Source organism: Lampetra fluviatilis, chromosome 3, assembly GCF_964198595.1.
Source record: "Lampetra fluviatilis chromosome 3, kcLamFluv1.1, whole genome shotgun sequence".
Classification (NCBI taxonomy): Eukaryota; Metazoa; Chordata; class Hyperoartia; order Petromyzontiformes; family Petromyzontidae; genus Lampetra; species Lampetra fluviatilis.
In genome coordinates this window covers 29,649,886-29,670,319 of record NC_136277.1, presented here as the reverse complement: position 1 = coordinate 29,670,319, position 20,434 = coordinate 29,649,886, and the positions used below count along the sequence as shown (strand labels likewise).

The window sequence follows — 20,434 nt, the reverse complement described above, 5'->3', positions numbered from 1 at the left end:
TAAGAAGCATTAAGAGGGTTACATGTTATTTGAAAACGGTCACAAGGTGGGAGGTCAAAGGTTAGGAAGACGTGAGGTGTAAACATAAGTGTTCTGGAGGTTAAGTTGGCACTACTCTGGAATTCATTTCAGATAGGTCCGTCCGGATCTTCTTACGAGGAAGATATTTCCATACCTTGCACACCACGTCCGATATCCCTCTCCACTAGTGGCTCTGGCTACGAATCATATGCTTACTGCAGTCGGCACCTCAAATCAGCGCGGTTGGCTATGTACGGTGCAAAAGAAGTTCAACACACATACATAATGGCCGTCTGGAATGCTCTTCCTTCCTATATTAGGACGCCACTGGAGATAAGCACTTTTAAGTCTAGATTGAAAACTCTTTTCTTAACAACTGTGTTTAGTTTGTTGTCCTTCCTCCCCGCACCTCCGATTAGCGCAGTTGGCTACATACAGTGCGAAATAAATTCAACGTAAATACATGTTCTAGATTTGAAGCTTTCGTGACTGCAAGGATTCATACTCTTATTTCTTTCGGTAAAGTCACGTAGGTAAAAAATGAAATTAAAATTAATAAAAAATAAAATAATAAAATCACGACGTTTCGGAGGCAACACAAGTCTCCGTCATCAGGTGGGACCGTCACAGCAAGATTTGCTGCATCAAGTATTTCCATACGTCGTGATTTGTGATGCAGCAAATCTGGCTGTGACGGTCCCACCTGATGACGGAGACTTGTGTTGCCTCCGAAACGTCGTGATTTTATTATTTTATTTTTATTAATTTTAATTTCATTTTTTACCTACGTGACTTTACCGAAAGAACTAAGAGTATACATACATGTATACATAGAAGAAACCCTAGAAATATTAGGTAACAAATGTAAGCTCTGGCTGGCGCGGCGTTGCGGCGCGACGCCAGAGCGGGAGGCGCCCCGCCGATTAGCGAGGCGCTGCGCCGGAAACTCACCCCCATCCTGGGGCAGTGGGCCGAGGTGGTGCCGTACTGCAGGCGGCACTGGTGGCTGGCATCGTAGAGCACTCCGGGTGGCACCATGGGCATCCCCGTGGGGACGAAGTGGTGGCTCTGCCAGTCGTTCAGGCAGTTGCCCCATCCCCGGCTGGTGTCAGACAGAGGCGTGAAACAGCGAGAGATTTGATGTGTGTGGTGCACTAAGCACTGACTGTTGTGCATCTACATTTGCACCAATCCACTGCTGGTCGAGGGCTTCCCCATCACCGTACTTTACCACGCTGGTCAATGCAGGATGGTTAATGCGGGGAGCATTTATGTCGGAACATAGTCCAGAACAACAATTAATTTTGCTGATCTGCCTTTCTGCTACCCACCACGTAGACTCGCAGCCCTATGGGAACCTGTTGTGTGCATGATGAATGGCCATTGTCCAATGCGTCACCGAAACATATATTTTTTTATTTTAAGGTGGTAAGGTGTTGTTGGCGGCGAGTGTATCGTTTGTTAATTGCGCTCGTGCACCACTGTCAGCAGCATCGCGGAATCAACTGTTTTTGTAGATGATGGTCACCACATGCCAAACGCTATCCAGGCTCAACCCTGGTGGTCTTCCAAGATCTGACAAGAATCGGGCGGATTCTGGGTGATGTGGTCAAAGGCAGTTCACGCTATATTATGCTTTACACTCGCTGTGGCGGTTTGGCATTCGCCCGATAAGCAGATGTGAGGGCGTTGACGGGTTAATTAGGCCCCAGAGCAATACTCTGCTAATGTATCAATGCTAATATTAGCACTAATGTGCTTTTATAATGGTCATTATTTTGGGACCGGGGAGACAGAGAGGGGAAATGAAGTGAAGTCCTTCGGGATGCTGCATAACATTTCCGTGCCACCTGTTTATTCTCCGAGCATGTCGGCCCTGTCAGTATCTACAAACACAGCACCGGTGGATTGGGTTTACTTGGAACGATTCAAGTCGGTTTATTTTTGTCCAAGGACAATTACCTTCGAGGCATAACAGCCAGCTGTCTAAATTGCCGTTGCAGCGTTGTCTATTGTCATCGGTGTTGCACGTGGCCTTCAAAATCGGCCAAAGCTGCTTCACACAACCTGTACCTCTTTTTATTTCACTGGAAATGACTGTTCACGTTCACGAAATTGTGTCTCCTTTGAAGTTTGATGCGGCGGGTCGTACGCGAGACGTTATGGCATCTGTTTTAAATGAAAAGATGAAAACCGTACCCCCCCCCTCCCCGTTTCAGGTTTAATAAACTGCTAGATTTCACTGCTCAGACCGTACGAACTTACAGTAAATGCTTTGTCTTCAAAATGTATAGTTCACTGATGATCCAGCACGCACATTGATTCACTCTGGTCAATTTCTCAGCAGTGGTCAGTCACATCCTTCTGACTCTTTTATCGCTACTACCACGGTTACCGTTTCTGTGAACTTTCCGCATTTCCAATGCCAATGTTGGGATCTCGGTCTACCAGACACTCACTGTTTAATCTCACCCACACAGTGTTCAACCACCCCACTGCAGGTCGCACCACTTCTCTTTCTGCTTCTTTCTGCGCGCCGCTCGACTCTCCGTGCTTCCATCCCATCGTCTCTTTCCCCGAATTTTTAGCACCTCGCTCAATTCATGAATGGTATTAACTTATTATCGATTGCAACTTCCACGACGCCATTTGTTGCCGTTTTCTCGTTATTTTTCGGCCTTTGGGCTTGCGCTCAGCAACCTGCGATTGACACGGTTGGCTACGTACGGTGCGAAAGAAGTCCAACAGACATACATAAATACATATATATACACACCCAGATCTCTCTTGGAAAAGAGAAGTGACATCTCAACGGCCCGGCGACCGAGGATTAAAACCCTTCGAATGATCGGAGCAGACAGAAAGTGGGCCCTGCGTGTGGCATGGGGGAGGAGGATGGGCTCTCACTCGAGGAAGCGCGTGATGTACTGCCGGCTGCAGCTCGACCAGCCCAGGGAGGCCGAGTCGTAGACGATATGCGGCGCCATGACGAGCGGGTGGCCCAGGGCCCCGGGCTCGCAATCGTTGCCCTGCCCGTCGTGGCGCATGCCCAGGCTGCACGCCGACACGACCGAGGTGGCGAGTCACCCACAACGAATATTAGCACTGGCAGCAGAATCGGAGCTGCAACGACCGCCGGACACGGTGCCGGTGCCGCTGCCGCCACCTGCGATTGCAACCGCCAGCAAGTGTCACCGAGACCGGAATCAGCACCGACCGCTACTGGCAGAATCGGTATGGCATCAAACACGGCCTCCGGCATCAAAGTTGTCACGACCGCCGCCAGAATCTGTGATATCAGCATCATCATCATCACAATCACCACCAACACCAAAAAAATCACTTAAACTACCACCACCACTACAACTTCCACAACTATAACCACCATCAGCAGCAGTCACCACCACTATAACCACCACCACCACCAGAGTTACTCGCATCACCAACAACACTAACACCAGCATCAGTGAGTGGTGGATGATGTTGGGTGATGTATGTTGTTGAGCTTCAAATGTATGTATGTTGACCTTCTTTCATGCCGTACATAGCCAACCGTGCTAATCGGGGGTACTGGGGACGGGGGACAACAAACTAAACACAAAAAAGCAGTTATAAAAAAATTAGTTTTCAATCTAACATATCTGTTGGAGGAACACAACTGTAAACAAACCAGAGTATGTATACTTGGCGCAGTTCCTTAAGGCAACGTAAGAATACAAATGATGATATACAGAGGACAGGAGGAGGTTGGAGTGTTTTTGGAAAACCAAAGTAAAGACGATGAGTGGCGGGTGGTGAGCGGAGGACGGAGGGCGGTAGGTTGAGCCCGGTAAGCGTATGCGGTGGTGCAAGATCGAGGCGCGGTGGAACCGTGTGGGTGATCGCGGCGTTTCTCACTTGTGCCCCAACTCGTGTGCCACCGTGTAGACGAGGGGCAGGCCCATGTCCTGGTTCACGTTGCAGCTGCGCTGCGGGACGCACATCCCCGAGAGGTGCGACAGACCCAGGGTCCCGCACGGTTCACCTCGTCCCGCGCACAGCTCCCTCCTTGGGGCGAAAGATCGGCACCGCATGTCACCATCGTTATTATCGTCGTCGTCATCATCATCATAATCATAGTTGTTCTTAGCATCATCATCGTCGTCGTCATCATCATCATCACTGTCATAATCCTCTTTGTCATCATCGGCGGCATCATTGTATTAACATCAGCATCAGAGAGCAGCCTTTTATTGTTTGCATCATCATCATCGTAAGTGTCATGATCATCAGCATAATGATCACAGTCATCATTGAATCATCATCATCATCATCAATCAGACACATCATTATCATCGTTGCATCATAATATTTCTCATCATAATTTTCATCAGCGTGATTATCACTGACATCTTCATAATTATTATGAACATTATCATAACTGTTAGCACTGTCATCATCAGTGTCATCATCGTGATACAATAACTATCTGTTCAAAACTCTGACAGCTAGCTGTGTACAACCACGAGTCAAAGTATGACCCAGAAAGATGATGGCAAGGACCTAATTATGAGTCACTAACATAATCCTGCACTGTGGATATACCTTTACATGCCCTGAATAGTGTTCGCTGCACGCCTGTCAACTCAGAAAGTGTAAATCTCAGAACTAGAATAATTAAAATCAAGACAGCAGTTTGTGACTGGACCAAGACACATCAAATGGCTACACTTCAGAATCCAGGTTAATCACCGATGGCTGAAAACCAGATTCATATCCACGATTTTACTGATCTTGGCTCACTTCTTTGAGATGATATACAAAATGATAGCTTCCAGAGCTACCCGTGCACCACCATTGTCATCTTTGAAATGGTATTATTATGCATTTTACAGCATTTTTCGTGTATTTGCTTTGAAGTGCTTTACATGCTGCAGGGAAACCTACTTCAAAGAAAAATAGGTTCGTCTTCTAATCTACCATTATGCATCTTCTTGGTTCTTTCGGTAAAATCACGTAGAAGGGAAGTAATAAAATAACAAAATAAAACATAATAAAATAATTATCACGACGTTTCGGCCACAACGCAAGCAGCCATCCTCAGGACGGCTGCTCCCTTCTACGTGACTTTACCGAAAGAACCAAGAAGATGAATCCCTGCAGTCACGAAAGCTTTAAATCAAAATTCTACCATTATGCGTTGTTTCTTTTTCCTTTCATATAAACAATTGTCCTCATTTCAAATATGGCAGTGACTGTGGTGGGCCGGGGAACGGAACTGTGCACCCAACAATGTGAGTTCAATTCCCAGCCACGGCTAACATTCGTAGCGAGTGATATTCGAATTGCCCCTGAACCTTCTTGGTGTGGCATCGTAAACATTCGCACTGGGGAGGCAAAGGCCGGCCAGGCGTGGTACTTGCTAGGGCTGAATGATTAATCGATTTCAAATCGAAATCACAATTTGAAACAATGCGATTAGCAAATCTCGAAGGCTGCGATTTTTTGCGATTTGAAAAGTCCTATTACTTTCTTATTGGAATTGTATTTTTTTTGTTATTAATAACTTTATTTATTTAACTTAACAATCGTTCTATCTTTGATTGTTTTATCATAATAAATATGCTTACTACATGTTGGAAGTAATTCATACCGTTTAAGTTCTCATCCTTGCATTAGCATATATAGAGCAGTTCATATTTTGATGGTATCACGTGGTAATGCTCCATCACATGTTTTTAAATCTATTACACAGTGAATATTGAACTGAAGCTTGACTTAAAAAAATGTAATCGCAAATCGCAATCGCAATATCTGTCAGAAAATCAGCTTCCCAGCCCCGCTTGCTTCCCCGCCCCCACCTCCGCTCCTGCAGTTGCCGTTCTCCCTCCCGTCCCCCTTTGTTCTCCTTTCCCCCGTACGCGAGCAGCCTCACCATCCCCCCCCACCTCTGCCTCCCCTCCCTGCCTCCCACCCCGCTCATATATAACCTCTAGTTTTGCAGCAGCTCTCTTGACCATTTCAGCAATTGTTTCTTGCTGTGGTTGTCCCACCTGATGACGGGCGCTTGTGTTGCGCCCGAAACGTCGTGATTTTTATTTTTTATTTTATTTTTTTATCACCTACGTGACTTTACCAAAAGAACCAAAGAGTATAGATATTTTCCCCAAAACGTTCAGGCCTAGTACTTGCCACACTCCATCCTCGAGCGCCATGCCGGCCTTGCAAAGGAACACTTGCGCCAACACTCAACGTAGGCTATGAGAGGATTCTTTGCCGCCTTTGTACTCGTGTGCATCTCTGTGTAAAAGCTATCACATACGCATCTCTGGTGTGGTAGTGAGAAGATCCACACAATGATCCTGTGGGGTTGAGTTCAGTTTTCTGAGCATGCAAACATCTCGACCGCGCTCAAATTATTGTTGGATGAAGACCTCGCCAATGGTCACTATCTCTCATGGTCCTGCCACGTAACAGGTGGATACGAAACCTGCTTGGGCCTCTCAGGAGTTCACCCAGCCAAAAATGCGTACCTTGTCAAGTGGCGTGCGCGATTATGAGCACTGGGTGACAGAGGAAAGCAATGTTCAGTGAGGTTGTTTTTTTGTGCCATGTCGCTCTGCACAACAGGCATTGCTCAGCCTCCGCTACGCAATATGTGCTGCACTAAAGTACTGTAGCTCCAGTGAAGTATCTCGAGTCAAGCACCTCCAGCAAAAAGAAAATATCTTGATTTGCTTGCCGGGATATCAGTGCCCTTCACTGCAAATAATCCCATTGCCATGGGAGTGAGTGACTTGTACAAATAAATAGGTCTGCATGAAGGTGTCAGAGAACATACATTGCAACCCGTAATCTGATCCAGAACGGTCCTGACAACCCGTCCACATGTATATGTTGCATGAGGAAATTTGCCGCATATATTATAAGAAGAACATTTTTCAAAAAACACTTTTTTTTTAAGGAGTACGTTTGCGGCGGTAATCTGGGCAAGAACACACTATTTGGATTGGGAATGAATCGTGAGGCGCCTCTTTGCACAGAGCTGAATGATGTAGTTTGGTCGTATTTATAACTTTGTTTTCAGCGGGCACACTGCGTACAGCTGTCTGAACATAACCATACACTTTATGTCCTCTTCTCTTCAGGTTCTCGTTCATAACTGATCCTTGGGCTAGGCCACGCAAATGATCTGACCAAACCTGTGTCATTAGAAACCCTCCACCCGACACAGCCAAACAAATTCATTAGCACGTTGAACAAGCATTGAACGCGACAATTGTTATTGTTTCCGCTTAGTCGAAAAACAATCTTGAAAACTGAATGCATCACTCAAATATAATGTGTGTATTTCATTTATCAAAATATGTATCAGTGGGTGAGAAGCGGTGGCATGGTGTGTAGAGCTACAAGCTGTGAACCCAGCAACCTCAGTTCGATTACTCTTTGGTTCTTTCTGTAAAGTCACGTATAAAGATAAAATAATAAATTAAATACTAGCATACGACGTTTTGATTGCAACACAAGCAATCGTCATCAGGTATAAATGAAATAGAAACACAAATCTAGTATACTTAGAAATGGAATGTAATACAACAGAGAGTCGGATAACATAACAGTCAACACCCTACCTCGTTGATTACGTTCTTCCTGAGAATGCTAAATTTGAGAGAGAGATAAAACACAGAACCAGAGACATATAGACAGACATATAAGCAGACAGATATCACAGAGATACATAGAGAGAGAGAACAAACATAGGCACAGAGAGAAAGCCACGCCTCTGTGTCGAGGCCTTGGCTAGCATCAGTGGTGAGGGATATCTGAATAGATCTATGGTCCCGCATTTTACCAACCCGTATTGACCAGCGTGGTCGGTACAGTTAAAGCAACTCCACTGGCTGATGTGGCATGGGGAGGCCTTCATCCTGCAGTGGATTTTCAAGGATTGTAACTTCGTGAAATCATAATCGTTAACAACCCTTGCACCTAACAACCTACGTCTTTGATGTTGGTGTACCTTGCTTTTATGTGCGCATATGTACGTCACACGCGCGGATTATAAAACACACTCCCACAACTTTTGCTTTAAAATACCGAGGGAGGTGGAGGGAAGCGTGTCGTATAATTCCGAGAACACGGAATACAATTCGTTTCATTGCTTACGTATTGCAATACTCTACACTTGAGCTCACACAATCGTTTGTCCCATAGCCACTGCATAGTCAACTAACAACGACGGTCACATTGACCCACGCTGACCACAATTTTTGGGGTTTTTTGTTACGAGCCCCTCACGAGCGTGTGTTTGTGCGTGTGCAGTGATGGCCCGATGCTTTGTGCCACTGCGCTATGAACCCGGCAAACCGAGTACCAATTTCCCAGTGTCGGCTAACATCAGTGTTGAGGGATATCTAAACCAGTCGTGGGCCTCCCCTAGGTCCATTCAGCTTTAAATAAGTATCTGGCGCAGCAATTTGGCAACACAGGTCAGGCATGACGATGGTTACATGACTCCATCATGCAACGTGCAGCCCTTAATAGGTGCTCGCAAACAGTAATCATCTTCATCGATGCAATGTACCGGGGATATTGGGCAAGCAGTGCTTGCTCCAACAGTGTGTTAAAGGCTACATGGGGAAATATTTGTCTTTGTACCTGGTGAGAAGAATGGCCACATCGTGATGGTTTGGGTGTGAATCATCTCCGACATTAATGTTTTTCTGCCACTTGCAAAAGCTGGCCAGAGTTTTCTCAGCATTCGTGACGATCTTCAGGTCTTGCTAATTGCACACAAACGAGAGGCATGGGAAATACAGGGGGATAAAAAAACACCAACCAGTAAAATACATATTTTTTTGTTCAACCGGTATTACCAAACTGCATGATAATAAATTAATGAGTGGCCAATTAATTATTATTATTTTAATACAGAGCACGCGCCCACTTTCACATCCGTTCAGATTTGCAAACGTGAAACAGGAAGAAATTAAATAAATAAAAGCATGTAATTGGGTGGTGGCGAGAGAGAGAGAAAGGGATGGGGGGTGGAATTTCCTCTGGGAAATCCGAGTGCCGTCGTCTTTGGTGCGAAGAGAAGAATATTTCCCCTCCGCTTGCCTCCACTGGTCACTCTGCGTCCGGGCCTCACCTCCTCTTGCTCAAGAAGAATCACTCGCACCAGGACCACCTTGATGAGGTTCCCGATGCTCGGTTCACGAAACAATCCGGCGACCTGCGGGGGCAGCCCCAGCTCCGCTCAATCACCGGTCTCATTAAAACTCTCTCTCTCTCCTCCCGTGCCGTATGCCAGCCGTCACTATAGGCACGCCCGGCAGAAGACAAATGGCGAGAGAGCGGTTCTGCTACACGCTCTCAAGGAGTCACAATTTCTGAGGGCAGCTGAAATTTCAAGGATTGACTTTGATTAAAATGATTTTTTACAATGACATGTTCCCTGGGATGGAGTCTCAGCTAAGGTGAGGTAGGGATTCAAACCGTGTCGTAAAATATACGATTGAAACTGGCAGCAAAAGGCATCAGCTAGGGTGACGACAGATCATAACACTAAATATAATTTTTTTGGCATCCTCCAATATTTAAGTGAAATCCCTACGTCTGTAATTTTTTGTAAGCATCGCTGATATAAATACCGCTTCAGTATCGTGCCTGAAAGGATTATTAAATCACTCCACCGCAGTTTAATACTATCGGTGGAAATAGCACTTGATGAAACATTCACTCACGTCGGTGTAATTGGGGGTGCGATTTAGATATGACATCTATGGATTTGCCCGGGCAATGACCCAAAAAGTTTCACGCAAACGGCGACCATGAACGCGTAATTAAAAGTGCCATATCAGGGCCAAAAAAGGCACGTAAAGCGGAATTTTAATTAAATCCATCTTATTCAGATTGCGGCGCACTGATGAAAATTGAAAATCCATCTCAGAATTCCGATCAGGGTTGCTCGCTTGCAGATTCACCGCCTTCATTCGAGCGGCTGCACTCCATCAATGGTGTTCGAGCTACCCCTCGATGGCACGCCCCCCCCCCCCCCGACTTAGACCCACGCCCGCATTTTAACCACAAAACACCTTAAGGTCCTTACATACCTCAATTGATAGAATCGAATGGCAAGATAAGTTAATATCAGGTTATAAGAACAAGTAATAGTGTGCAGTTTATGGACTAAGCCAAAATTACTATTAGGGCTAGTGATATTAATTCTGCCATTGAGCCTACAAAGGGATCTTACCAGGCCTTTGACGGAATGTAATGGGTGGTTAATCTTGCCCCTCAAGCTGTACAACTGTTAGTCTGTAGAAACGTTGGCCAATTTAAACAACTCTGTCAGGATCCAAATCACTGCTCTGGCAGTTTCCATCAATCCGAGGCAATCTGTTGCTTTCTCTGCATGGTTGACAATAATCTGGGCACTTGACCATCAGGTGGCTCTATGTGATGTTTTTCTCTACGAGAAATACAACACATCAGAACTCTATATACCCATGAAGGTCATTGTTCAGTACGATTTGAGCAACTTTTAATGAAATTCATGGAATATGTTCTCGCGGTTTTCCCTCACAGGGTTGATCCGATTGTGAGCACTCCATGACCCCCGTAATCGTTCAAAGAATGTATATGAAAGAGTGGGAGGAAAAACAGCCTTTTAAACCTTTTTTTTTGCAACAAAGCACCGCCACGTGTGACCCATTGTATGTTTGCACAGGTGCAGCGTAAATGACGAGGCCTGTGGTGTTTCTTGTGTTGTTTTAAGTGCTTGTGAAATGAACCAAACCTTCGCTACGATACCACCCACGGAGCGAGCTATGGATCACTAAGATTCGATCAGTGGTCCAGCAGGGATTTAAAATAAATGCTTTCAAAATGCAGAGGCTTAATATTTAACGGTGATTGGTTTGAGTTATGCTGGGGGATGAGTGTATCAGTTTTTCTTGAGGTGAGGGTTAAGAACAGTGGTTCTCAACCTGTTTGGTCTGGCAATTCCCAAAAAAGGACCACTTACCTCCACACCTAAAAAAAACACAACTAAGGCTACTTTGTCCAAAGTACAGCAAGATCCCTTGTGCACGCCTCCAGTCGGGGTGGTGTTAGCAAGGCAGGCAATTGTTTCAGTTGTGTATTAGTGTGGTTGTCGTCACAACGTGGTGTTGACGTTCGTGTTGACGTTCCCCACGAACATTGCAATGTTCTCTCGCACAGTATCAATGGCGCAGCCTGCAGGCGCCGTTTGCTTCTGTCGTAGAAAAATAGCACCAGCAGATAAGGGAAACCTTTCGTTACTTCCAAATTTGCCTTTGACCCCGACTCCTCGCGGGTGATATTTTTAAACATGGTCTTGGCATTCGACCAAGGCTCCTGATTTTCAAGTTCAGTTTTCGTTGTTAGTGACTTTGATTCACCAATGCACCTGCTCAGCTGACTGAGTGAATGCATTCCACGCCCATATGAAATTTTGTGTGACTTATGAGAAAACGTGGAGGAGCGATCAAAACATGTTGAGAGTTAGTTTATATTACGTATACTTTATCTATTTACAATGTAGCGAGCCCCAAATTCAATTCCCTTGTTCCATCGCATTCGTAAAAACAAAAATGTTAGGCTTTTATGTATGTCGGCGTTCATGTTTATTACTGTTTTTCTGTCTCTTAAATGTAAATTCCTCATTAAATTGGCAAAAATCCTTTGAAATCTTTCTCAAAGTCGAATTTGGCAGCGCATCATAACTTATGCACAACTGCAGAGCAGTGATTAAAAAAATATCTAAAAACAACAATGGAAATTCTTCTCAAGCAGGGAGTGAGGTGTGATGAAAGGCAGGGAAATATAAAACACTGATGCCCCATTTAGAGACGGAGAGGGGAAAGTGCTCTTATAAAGCACCTATTAAGGCAGTATGGCACACAAGGGAGTGGTGTATGAAACAAAAAGACAGAGATCCCTATAGACCTTAATAGACTCTTGGGGCAATTATCTGAGTAAGCATTTATTTAGGGCAAAATGGCAGCTGCCTCTAACTAGCCACTAGTGTCATTTATAAGCCTTCTCCACAGAGGCCTATCTTGACACCGCTGGTACCAATCATCAGCAAGTCCACCCAGCTCCACATCCTCCTGTACTACATCAGCCCATCTCGTTCCCTGCCCATGTCGTGCCTATTTAGCCCCCTCTATCCAGCCAGAAATTGCTCGGGCATGTGGAGATCGCACATGCGGTTCATATGACCCAGATAACGCAACCTCATCTGCCCGGATGTATCTCACACGCACATACACACAAGACACACTAACACGACCTCCACTTGCCAAACAAAAACAAAACACTCAGATCAGCACTGCCCTTGCTCCTGGCGCCGCACCATATTCATGACGGTGAAGACGTAGGCCTCGGTGCTGCCCTTACGGTGGTAGTCCACCATTTTGTCATCGGCGACGACGAGCGCCTCTACCCAGCGCTCGTGGCTGACCTCACGCGAGCGCCCCACGATCTTCCTCCCCGGCACCATCGCCCGCCTCCGCCGCTCCTCCCAGCGCTCGCGTTGCAGCTCCACCCGGCTCGCCTCCACTGGTGAGTCTGGCGGACGAGGACAACGTGGCGAGATGTTAACTCCCTCGCCTGGTATGCAGGAGCTCGTGGGTTCGATCCAGATCCATGACGCCTGCTGTATAATTGGAGTTTGCGTGTCTCTCTCTTCTCGTGGTCGTGTGGATTATTCTCCGGGTCCTCCACATTTAGAATCAACGTCTGTTTAAAGTAGGTGGCCACTCTAAATTACACGTGATAAGCCACTTTGTTGAGCTATCATTTGTGGCCATATCTCAGTAGGCATTACCTGGTAAAAAAAATGTTTAGTTGTAATAGTTTAGTTTTAATAGCTGCGCGCGAATCCTGAGTGTGGAAGATTGTGCTGAGATTTCTTATGTGTGCTTGTGTACCATTGCCAATGCAGTATCACAGTTGTTATGTTTTATGGATAGTGGACAACCATCCAAACAATAGCCAGGCTCAAACCTGCTTAGCTTCCAAGGTTTGATCAGATGATTTGGTCAAACACAGACATCTACATAAGCACAACATTTTGATGCATCCTAATCCGTCTCCGTTTACGTCTTTAGATATTTTGTTTAAAGCGACATTCATTCACTTTCACTAAAAATATATACATTTAAAGTGAAAGCCACGTTAAATTGCTTATTTTTATTATAAGTTATGTTAAAGTAACTATCATTCACTGTTGTTAAAGAGAATGCCATTTACTCTCATAGAAATCTTCTCAATTAAAAGCGAAAACCGTTCACTTCCATAGAGATGTATTTAAATGAAGTCTGTAGCTATCTACTCCGGTGACGTGACCTCCACAGCGTCGCATTGCATTGTGGTGTGGCCATGACACTACAGTAATCCCTCGACACTTCGCGGTTCAAGTTTCGCGGCCTCAGTGCATCGCGGATTTTTCGAACTGATTTAAAGGCCTCATTATACCTGTGCAGTAACACCACCATCATCATCATCATTCATCATCACATTCATCGAACTGCACAGGTCTGTCATCATCGTCATTGTCATCGTCATTGTCATCGTCATTACTGGAGTCAAGTCTCAAGATACTACTGTCATTGGTGAGTGTAGAACACCATAATACGTATCGTATGAGAGAGAGAGAGTGAATGTATAATATTAAGGTTTTATAATTAAATAGATTTAAGTAAAATATACATATAAAGTATAAATATACATATTTTAAACATTCTGGTACCCACACACACATATACGGAAATTCCTAGGGGGCCAATCCTACTTCGCGGATTTTCACCTATCGCGACGGGGTTCCGGTCCCCATTAACCACGATAAACGAGGGATCACTGTAATCCAAAGGTGAAGATGGCTTCGGACTGCAAAATATAGACCGATATGGCAGCTGCTGTAATCAATCTGTATGAAAGCAGATAAGAGATCGGTAAAAAGCAACAGAAGTGTTGATTTTGCACATTTGTTTTGTCCCACGGTGTCATTACCAGACGGGGATTCCCAGCGGTGGTTCTTGTCTCGTGGGGAGATCTGATCCCCTCAGAAACTCACTCAACCTCTGGCTGTTTCCAATGTTCGGTCTTGACACCCCCTCCTCTTCCTCATCCCTCCCCCCCTCCCCATACTTTTCCCCCTACAAAATGGTAAGTTGGTATCGCAGGTGATGATATGGGAGGAACCAAACTGAAAGCTCGATTTCCCGCCAACATGTATTTTTTTCTTCTTGGTTCTTTCGGTAAAGTCACGTAGAAGGGAAGTAATAAAATAATAAAAATAAAACAGAATTATTTGATTGTTTTATTTTTTATTATTTTATTACATCCCTTCTACGTGACTTTACCGAAAGAACCAATAAGATGAATCCCTGCCGTCACGAAAGCTTTAAATCGAAATGTATTTTTTTACTGGTTCAGGTCTCTTGTTTTCTTGGGGGGCTCAGTCCACGTCGGCCATCTTATTGCCACCCCAGCGTGCCCACACACACTGAGAAGTGCTTCTTCCACTCTCGCTTGCGCAACTCTCCTTCATTTTGGTTGGAAATGTTGATGAATAACTCATATTTTCACGGAGCGCCAGCACTCATTTTCAGTGAGGCATAACCTAAAAGAGTGGGGTTATTTTTTTTGTCTTCTTGGCTCTTTCGGTAAAGTCACGTAAAAGGGAAATAATAAAATAATACAAATAAAACAATAAAATACAATTCTCACGACGTTTCGGCCACAACGCAAGCAGCCGTCCTCAGGTGAAGAACAGGTCTGTCGGAAAGACAGCGTCTGAATGAACACCACCAAGATTGGCAGCGTATAATATACGTATTGTATTTTATTATGTTTTATTTTTATTATTTTATTGTTTTCCTTCTACGTGACTTTACCGAAAGAACCAAGAAGATGAATCCCTGCAGTCACGAAAACTTTAAATCGAAAAATGTTTTTTTTGGTTGTTGCTGCTGCAAATATTAAACTTGTATAGCCCGCGTAGCTGTGTCTGCGCGGAATGGTGGCACAAGTGGAGTCACGAACCCGGTGACTTGCGTTAAATTTCAAGACATGGCTACTATCCAGTGGCCGACAACGAGTACTTGGAGCGGTGCATAGTACAGTATGTTAGCGTCAGCACTGGCTGGCCACATCACCGCCTCGTGCGAACGTGATGGCCTCAATATGTGTTCGCGAACAGCACTTGCCTCAACAGCGTATATGGGTAATGTGGGAGGACCTCTGTAATTGTGTTTATGTGCAGCACATTACCAATAAGGTGGGGGGGGGTGCCTTGCGTGCCACAAAATAAACACCGGACCTGAAGGAAACTGACAAAAGGAGGCTGGAAGTGGGGGGGGGTTCAACAGCTGACTTGATCAAATTCCACCTAAATTACCCCAATTACAGCCACCGGGTTTTATTTTTTAATTCCCCTGGGTAAAGTGGCCACTTTATTACACCCAACAAGCGAGTGGGAAATGACTTGATTGTTATTGAAGTCCACGCTAACATCTCCGGTGTTGTTTTGAGTGGCGCAGTTTTCATGGAAGTCGACCGGCGACACACGATGCCCGCAGATATGAACACCAACAGTGCGTGACGCTTCCAACACCGCTTGGCAGTTATGAAATCCGTGGCTAAACATGCAACGTTATTTTTGGTTTGTCCAGAAACTTCACCCCGATTGTGATATCGCCATTGCGTCATACGAGAAAGAACCCATTTGGCACTCTCGCAGGGCAGTTCATCTGTCTCACGTTAAGAGAACGCTCCACGGAAGCAGACATCAGAGAACTACTTCTAGATCTCATAAAGGTGGCCTTTCATCCAGACGAGGTTTGATTTTAAATGCTTGACAACAGAAAACAGCAGTGCAGGGCCTGTGCATGTACAATTGTATACTGTTCATAAGGTCTGTATGTATGTTGAACTTCTTTCACACTGTATGTAGCTAACCGTGCTAATCGGAGGTGCGGGGGGAACGACAACAAACTGAGCACAAAAGCTGTTCTTAAGAAATGAGTTTTCAATCTAGATGATTTAAAAGCGCATAGCTCCAGTGACTTCCTAATATCGGAAGAGCGTTCCAGACCGCCGCAGAAGCGCATCTGAAAGCAACCGATAACGATGTACGACCCTTTTGTAAATCCACTGCTGGTTTGGGCATGAAATTCTGTTTGACCTTTCTTGTGAATCATTGGAGGCACCGGTTCAGATTGAACTCTCTACCCGTCATTGACATCAGGTCACCAGGTTTGCAGCTGAGTGTGATCTTATTTCATTGTCATTTATTCATTCATGCTTGTTTACCCAGGAAAACAGCACGGGGTTTCACGTTCCAGAGGTTCACGGTTCAAATTCAGTGGCCGCCGCCAGCTATTACTTGGTCATTTCTGCGATTTTTTTTTAATTGGAAAATTTGGAACATGAGGCTGGCACACAATGGCCTACACTTGGCGAAGGACGTCACGGGATGTTTAACGTCCACTGGGAAGCAGACAGAGCATAGCATTTTTACAGTTAATTACGCCGCAGTGATAACCAGGACAGCCACTGGATTCGAACTGTGAATCTCTGCAACAAGCAGCTACCGCTAGCCATGTCTCATGTGCGTAATACAAAGAAGTTTTCCCATTTAACGTCGATGAAATGGACACAGGCTTGCACAGCGAGTGCTCTTTCTCAGCCAATCATAACAAGTTTGAATTCAATGGATAATAGTAATTTGTTTGCAATTTCACGAAGAATGGGGCCCAGACATTGTGATAGTGACACAACAAATTTATATTGACAAGTAAATTATTGTCACACTAAAAAAGCCACGCACACCCTATCAATGGTGCCTCACACTCGACCATACAATGTAAAAATAATTTATCCGGGGTGCACAACAAAGCTTTCTTGGATGATCGATATAAAAAATATATTTTCCAGGCAAAATAACAACCTTGTCGTGAATTTTGATTTAAAGCTTTCGTGACTGCAGGGATTCATCTTCTTGGTTCTTTCGGTAAAGTCACGTAGAAGGGAAGTAATAAAACAATAAAAACAAAACATAATAAAATAGTTCTCACGACGTTTCGGCCACAACGCAAGCAGCCGTCCTCAGGTGAAGAATGAATGGTGGTGTTTCATTCTTCACCTGAGGACGGCTGCTTGCGTTGTGGCCGAAACGTCGTGAGAATTATTTTATTATGTTTTGTTTTTATTATTTTATTACTTCCCTTCTACGTGACTTTACCGAAAGAACCAAGAAGATGAACCTTGTCGTGTTCTTATAAAAAAACGTCGTGAAACTGAGGCTTATATTTTTCTCTTAATTGATAGCAATTCATAAGCACTGTTTATACAAAGATAATGAGACCTTATGCGGGGTGTCTGATGGGTTTCATATGAAGCAAATCATAATTGTGACAATTGTTTTCGGAGACTCGCAAAATGAAACATGTCTATTCTTAATTTTAGAACTTTCGTGACTGCAGGAATTATTATTTGTTTCTTTCGGTTAAGTCACGTCTAAAGATAAAATAATAAATTAAATTAAATAATAGAATACGACGTTTCGATTGCAACACAAGCAATCATCATCAGGTATAATGAAATAGCGACATAAAATCTAACCAGAAAACTATAGACAGACATATTAGCAGACAGATATCACCAAGATACATAGCGAGAGCAACACAGGTAACAGAGAGGGGTGATCGTCTCTGTGGGGTGGCCTTAAATAGACAGAGGGGGGGGGCGGAGGCAGAGAGAGGGAGGAGGGTTAGAGAAAAAAATAGCATATCAATGAGTGGTCAACAGACGTGGTGCTGCGAATGCGATGGCACGGCAAAGCAAGCCTGAAAATCAGGAGAAGGACACACTAAAATTAAATAACCTAGTAAAATATCGAAATGTAATGTAATACAACACAGAGGGTCGGTCAACACACAATTAACGCATAGCCTGGTTGATTACGTATTTCAAAGATTGCTAAGTTAGAATTTAAGTGTGAACAATCTAAAGAGAGGACACAGGCAGAGAAAACAAGTCGCCAGAGAGAGAGAAAAAAGATAAGCTTAAAACTTCCCCGTAGAAATGGTTCAATCTTAATTTTAGAACTTTCGTGACTGCAGGAATTATTATTTGTTTCTTTCGGTTAAGTCACGTCTAAAGATAAAATAATAAATTAAATTAAATAATAGAATACGACGTTTCGATTGCAACACAAGCAATCATCATCAGGTATAATGAAATAGCGACATAAAATCGACTCTTTAGATTGTTCACACTTAAATTCTAACTTAGCAATCTTTGAAATACGTAATCAACCAGGCTATGCGTTAATTGTGTGTTGACCGACCCTCTGTGTTGTATTACATTACATTTCGATATTTTACTAGGTTATTTAATTTTAGTGTGTCCTTCTCCTGATTTTCAGGCTTGCTTTGCCGTGCCATCGCATTCGCAGCACCACGTCTGTTGACCACTCATTGATATGCTAATTTTTTCTCTAACCCTCCTCCCTCTCTCTGCCTCCGCCCCCCTCTGTCTATTTAAGGCCACCCCACAGAGACGATCACCCCTCTCTGTTACCTGTGTTGCTCTCGCTATGTATCTTGGTGATATTTGTCTGCTAATATGTCTGTCTATAGTTTTCTGGTTAGATTTTATGTCGCTATTTCATTATACCTGATGATGATTGCTTGTGTTGCAATCGAAACGTCGTATTCTATTATTTAATTTAATTTATTATTTTATCTTTAGACGTGACTTAACCGAAAGAAACAAATAATAATTCCTGCAGTCACGAAAGTTCTAAAATTAAGATTGAACCACTTCTACGGGGAAGTTTTAAGCTTATCTTTTTTCTCTCTCTCTGGCGACTTGTTTTCTCTGCCTGTGTCCTCTCTTTAGATTGTTCACACTTAAATTCTAACTTAGCAATCTTTGAAATACGTAATCAACCAGGCTATGCGTTAATTGTGTGTTGACCGACCCTCTGTGTTGTATTACATTACATTTCGATATTTTACTAGGTTATTTAATTTTAGTGTGTCCTTCTCCTGATTTTCAGGCTTACTTTGCCGTGCCATCGCATTCGCAGCACCACTTCTGTTGACCACTCATTGATATGCTAATTTTTTTATCTAACCCTCCTCCCTCTCTCTGCCTCCGCCCCCTCTGTCTATTTAAGGCCACCCCACAGAGACGATCACCCCTCTCTGTTACCTGTGTTGCTCTCGCTATGTATCTTGGTGATATCTGTCTGCTAATATGTCTGTCTATAGTTTTATGGTTAGATTTTATGTCGCTATTTCATTATACCTGATGATGATTGCTTGTGTTGCAATCGAAACGTCGTATTCTATTATTTAATTTAATTTATTATTTTATCTTTAGACGTGACTTAACCGAAAGAAACAAATAATAATGTCTATTCTTAGGTTTTTTCGGTAAAGTCACGTAGGTAAAACATCAAAATTAATGAAAATAAAATAAAACAAAAATCACGACGTTTCGGAGGCAACACAAGTCTCCGTCATCAGGTGGGACCGTCACAGCCGAATTAGCTGCATCGTGATTTTTGTTTTATTTTATTTTATTTTCATTAATTTTGATGTTTTACCTACGTGACTTTACCGAAAAAACCTAAGAATATGATTCCTTGCAGTCACGAAAGCTTCAAATCTAGAATGAAACATGTCTCTGAACAAGAACATCCTGTGCTATTTAGCACGGCTGTGGTGATTATTTATGCACTTACAAATCTACATGTTTATCTAATAACGTGACGTGACGTAGTGCCTGTTAGGCAACCCGACAGATGTTTACAGTGGGGCCAAGTGTGTTTTGGGGAGCGTGTCATCGTATCAACCGGCGGTTGTTGTTGTTTTCATTAAAACCCTAGCACCAAACGGTTGCTCGATCGAACAACACGATGGGATACAACTTGCCGGAGGTTTTTTTGCGGTCGTGCTGAATAGCTCTCTCGTGTGTTTCTCGGGTTGTAATCTGCACGATGTCACCAGAAGCAGCCGCGGTGGCGAAATGTTCATTACCTCGCCTGGAATACAGGAGATCGTGGGTTCGATCCCTACCCAAACGCCTGTATATTTGGAATTTGCATGTCTCTCTCCCCATGGTGGTGTGGATTTTTCTGTTATAACAGGACAAACCACTGTTGGCTACCCTTCCCCAAATGGTGCGACCTCAACAGGCATTCCTCATTTTGTCATAACAATAACAACAATATGAATGTCCTTTAATGAGCAAGGGCCAGACTGGGTTCTCAAGACCCAGTTTCAGGAGAGTCTTGCAATGGGATGTTTGGCCAAGTTCTATTTGTAAGAGTTTTGGCATGTCGGAGGGAAATGAGACAACTGAAGAAATGTCACGGATATGAAAGGATAAG

The 20,434-nt window shown here is 43.9% G+C and overlaps 1 protein-coding gene across 1 annotated transcript in view; it reads right to left on the bottom strand.

Annotated features, from left to right (window-relative positions):
* The window catches only part of LOC144930983 (A disintegrin and metalloproteinase with thrombospondin motifs 7-like), a 92,185-nt gene that overhangs the window by 53,439 nt on the left and 18,312 nt on the right, over positions 1 to 20,434 (bottom strand). The window contains exons 4-9 of the mRNA XM_078854815.1: positions 12,383 to 12,597; positions 9,152 to 9,235; positions 8,659 to 8,783; positions 3,919 to 4,068; positions 2,929 to 3,075; positions 973 to 1,123 (exon numbers count right to left, since the gene is read on the bottom strand). Coding sequence (XP_078710941.1) covers positions 973 to 1,123; positions 2,929 to 3,075; positions 3,919 to 4,068; positions 8,659 to 8,783; positions 9,152 to 9,235; positions 12,383 to 12,597 — 872 coding nt within the window. The remainder of the gene's footprint in view (positions 1 to 972; positions 1,124 to 2,928; positions 3,076 to 3,918; positions 4,069 to 8,658; positions 8,784 to 9,151; positions 9,236 to 12,382; positions 12,598 to 20,434) is intronic.